The sequence below is a fragment of the Penaeus monodon genome, chromosome 4 (genome assembly GCF_015228065.2).
Source record: "Penaeus monodon isolate SGIC_2016 chromosome 4, NSTDA_Pmon_1, whole genome shotgun sequence".
In the NCBI taxonomy this organism is placed as follows: domain Eukaryota; kingdom Metazoa; phylum Arthropoda; class Malacostraca; order Decapoda; family Penaeidae; genus Penaeus; species Penaeus monodon.
Genome location: NC_051389.1, coordinates 50465573 through 50469806, shown reverse-complemented (window position 1 = coordinate 50469806; position 4234 = coordinate 50465573). Strand labels below are relative to the sequence as shown.

The window sequence follows — 4234 nt, the reverse complement described above, 5'->3', positions numbered from 1 at the left end:
TTAACGCATTCAGTACGAATGGCAAGAATACATGCCTTACCTGCTGTAATATAAGTTCATTTATTGTACTTACCAGGTTAAGAAATAGTCGAATGATTATTGGAAGTCTTTCCCATTGCACATATGTACTAAGTGACTTATTCATGTGATAATTGATCATAACTCATCTGAATAATGAATTTACTTGTGCATCGGACGAATGATATATTGAAATGAACTATTGTGCGCAATCACTTGTAAGCAATATTAGATATCTCGATCAAAGGATCACCAAACTTGATCATATATTTTACAAAGAGTATGAAAAGAATGTTATTTACTTTGATAGATATTAGTAATCTAAGTCAGTAACTCAGTCACATGGTCTAAGGGATATATAATAGAGATACCTCATATCGACCTGAACCAGAACCACATGCCCCCTCCCCCTCCCTCCGCTTCCTCCTCCTCCCTCTCCTCAATCTCCTCATATACCTGAGTCACTCTCCTAATACCAGTACCCCCCCCCCCCCGCAAGGAAGTTATGCACCCGTTGCGTAACATACATAAGTTTATCTATCAACAGCACATTATTTCGCAAGAAATAACACATCCTCTATGAATGTTAATACTCCCCACAGACCACGTGTAAAACTATGCACATACTATCATGTTTCCTGAAAGAATGGAAACGCACACACCCGCTAAATAAAATATGCACAGTTGTAACTTCTGTGAAATGTATCCCTCATCGTTCGATATGAAAGGGTGGGAAAATATATATTAACTGGCCATGGAAAATCTTACTTTTTAAGAATTAATCATATGTGATAATTAAGCATGATAATAGGCAACTGCGGGTAGGGGGGTCAATCTACTTGTTTTAACATACAGGCTTTTGGTTGTTGACTCTCTCTCGCTCCAGCATAGCTACTTTTTTTCCAAGTGGAGAGTTGTTCTCGCCTTTGCGCTGGTAATCGTTTATTACGCATCTGGTTAATGAATTTACTCGTGCACAAGGCAAATTAATATATTGTGAATAATTATTACAAAGGACCATAGAATTGTACCATATATATTTATTTTGTTTCATTGTGAGGATTTCCAGTAATTAAATCTGTTAGCTAAGACAGGAGGTATATTTGCGATAAGCCTCATCTCCTTACTATCTCCAGCCCACCTCCCCACTCCTAGTTACTGGTGAGTAACACCCCCGCCCCCTCCCTTTTTCCTTCTCACAAGGGTGTTGCGCGCCCGCAATATAACAAACAAACAAACAAACACACACACACACACAAATATTACAAGGGTGTGTCCCAGAGCCCTACATCAATTCCCTGTGGTTAACTATTATCCAGCATAATTATTATGTGTTAACCCAAAAGATTTCACCGGGAAAAGCCTAAAAATAATCGACCGCGAAGACGGCCATAATACATCCTAACAAAAAATAACACAAACAGGTAGTCCCTACTATACACCTGTAAAAGAAAGTAAAAAAAAACATAAACTTTCAGCGTAAATATAAATTGGTAGCCACTGTCTCCCGTGTTTATACATGCTGAAGCCATGCCTGCCCACCTGTCGCCTGTGCGCGATAATAACCCGCGGAGTCTGGTACACATTCGATATGCCATTTCAAAAGCGATGAGTTGTCAGTTGTATTGTTTGCCATGTTTACGAAATTAGCGATAGTACGAATTATTTCTTCTCGGAGCTCAGGTTCTTGCTCCTGAATTGCTTTATGAGCCTCTTGTCGGTACGTTTGTTCTGATTCGTTTGTAAGAAAGGTGCAGCGGGTCTCCCACAGTGGCACAATAATGTCACGTTTGCACTGGGAGCGGTGATACCGCACCGCCTCTCTCTGAGTGGAAGCTCAATGCTTTTCTCCTCCTCACTGCTGTTATGGGTTGTATCTGCTACACCGCGAAGATGCGGCACTAAAGAATTAGCCGTAGCTATACGACTAACAGATAAGTTACATCACAGACTAAAAAAAGCTGGTTTTATTACACCTGAAAAGCTTTAAAAAGGATTCTAACGCATAGTTTCATCCACGCGGCTTCGAGGATGGTTTCCATATCGTATTTCCGTCTTAATGGGTAATTATCTACCAACCTAGGTCTATCACTTGTCCCCTCCGTGTCGACCCATATACGGGTAGCTAATTAGCACACAATAAAACTTTCAATGTTACTTCAAAGAAACAACGTAATGTTTTTTTCCAAGTGTAGCTCCCTCATTTCTCAAAACATTTCTTTTTACAACCTATAATGCAATTTAGGGAGAATATTCTGTTTTTCCATAAAACTTATTCTTATAGGCCTATTCTTGCACGAGACCGATGATAACAACGATTTTATGTCGATGTATGAAAAAGATACCAGTTTTTCAATAATTTGCCCAATCTGTATTACCTCCTCCTTCCGTAATTGTCTATCACCTGCCTACAAGTATACGGGAGAGAAGACACTGGTACTGGTAACTCCGTTGGCTACAGTCATTTCTTAAATCGGGAACACGCTCTCTGGTATATATTTTGACACCCTGAAGAACAAACCTATATTGTGAAATGACACAAATAACATTTGCTTACGGGCATATTATGCCTAATTTTTACGTCTCGATTATCCAGCATTTGTCTTTCTCTCAACTGCCTGTAATTATGTGGTATGAGATGGAGCTAGATAAAATGCAATATTTCGGAGACGGTAGCCCAACCATCAGGGCATGGCAATTGTTTTTTTCGAGAAAGATGCCTTTTTGCTGGAGCTTTTAAGTAATGTACATATATATTTTCTCCAGTCTCCTTGTTCAAAGAGAGGTGTGCATATATGTTAACAGTGATATTAAATAAAACTTGCTACTCCACATCTTCAATATATTCTTTGCGTAAGATACGATTATTCACTTTGTCACGCATTATATGTTTTCAACAGATAAACTGCCTGTCCTTATTATCCTTTTCTCTTACATGCTTAGCATTTGTCCCTATCACCTCTCACCTGATACAGGTGATGAAGAAGACACGACGCTGTCCCATTTTGTGAAACAATTTAACCAGGGCGGGCGACCCATGTGATAGAGGCGGGAAATTTTACTATGAATGGACATTCATGTAAGATCTCTAGATCACTATAATAACCGTTTGATATTCTTAAGCCCTCGCGAAATATATTGCACGAGTAGACTAGAAAGAGCAAATATCTTCATACGTTTTCCTTTTTGCGACAGAATTCTTTTTCAAAACAAAGGATTTTATACAGTATGAAAAAGTCGTAGAGTATACAATACAGCTGCTTTGCCCTTCTTGTGATGGAGATATAATTTTACGTTTATAGACCAAAGGCAAAGACAAAGATCAATTCGCCTAAAGCAGGGATATTCAACTAAGGTCGAATATACCACAGGGGGTAATTTTTTACATGGCACTGCGAATTTCCTATTTATATATTTTTTATACATTTCTGTTTAATATTTTCTTAAGCCAAGTTTGCAGCAACTATGTTTTTCTTCGTGGTTAGAATTTTCTCATGCAAAATATTAAACATAATGGTGGTTACCTTTTCTTGTGCGTCTACATTAGACATTCCTGTTTTTCTTCAAGAACAGTAAAGGCGCATGTATCTATCTACTGATACACTCCTAAACGATGATGAGGATTTGATTATAAGTTGATTTTCTTGGCAATACACAGACAATGGAAGACCGTAGGGAGACGTCAGGAAATATTGTCTCGACTCGTCACCAGCTGAAGTTCTCGCTGACATACTACGCCAATGTACGGGCGAAATGAGGGAAAGAACTTGTCTCGTCCCCTGTCCGTGAAGAACTTTATACTTAATGAATATCTAATCTGGATATCACACCCTTCACTCATCTGATCAAGCTAGATTCTAGTGTTCCAGATAAGTAGGACAGAAAAGCGCGCATCAGTGGCTGTCCCTCGCAGCACATGCTTTCTATACACCTGTTCGTTACGGTAGGTCACCGTCTGCCTACTCTCCCTATCAGACATACCCTTAACTTATAGTCGGTGCTTCTTACTCCCTCGCCTAAGGGCGACTGTGAATTTATCGTGAGGAAGTAAAAAAAAAAAGAAAAAGAAAAAAATAATAATACTAAAAAAAGATATATTATTATGAATATAGATATAATACGACTTCACACGATACTAAATGTGTATAGACAGGGCTGGATTTAAAGTAGGTGGTGCTCTTGTTAAGAGAACATAAGGATCTTATAGAACCTGAAA

The 4234-nt window shown here is 38.7% G+C and overlaps 1 protein-coding gene across 1 annotated transcript in view; it reads right to left on the bottom strand.

Annotated features, from left to right (window-relative positions):
* Positions 1-1654, bottom strand: part of LOC119572590 — a 13247-nt gene extending 11593 nt beyond the window's left edge. Inside the window, exons 1-2 of the mRNA XM_037919694.1 lie at positions 1538-1654; positions 41-43 (exon numbers count right to left, since the gene is read on the bottom strand). Of these exons, the coding sequence (XP_037775622.1) occupies positions 41-43; positions 1538-1654 (120 nt within the window). The remainder of the gene's footprint in view (positions 1-40; positions 44-1537) is intronic.
* Positions 1655-4234: the final 2580 nt, after the last annotated feature.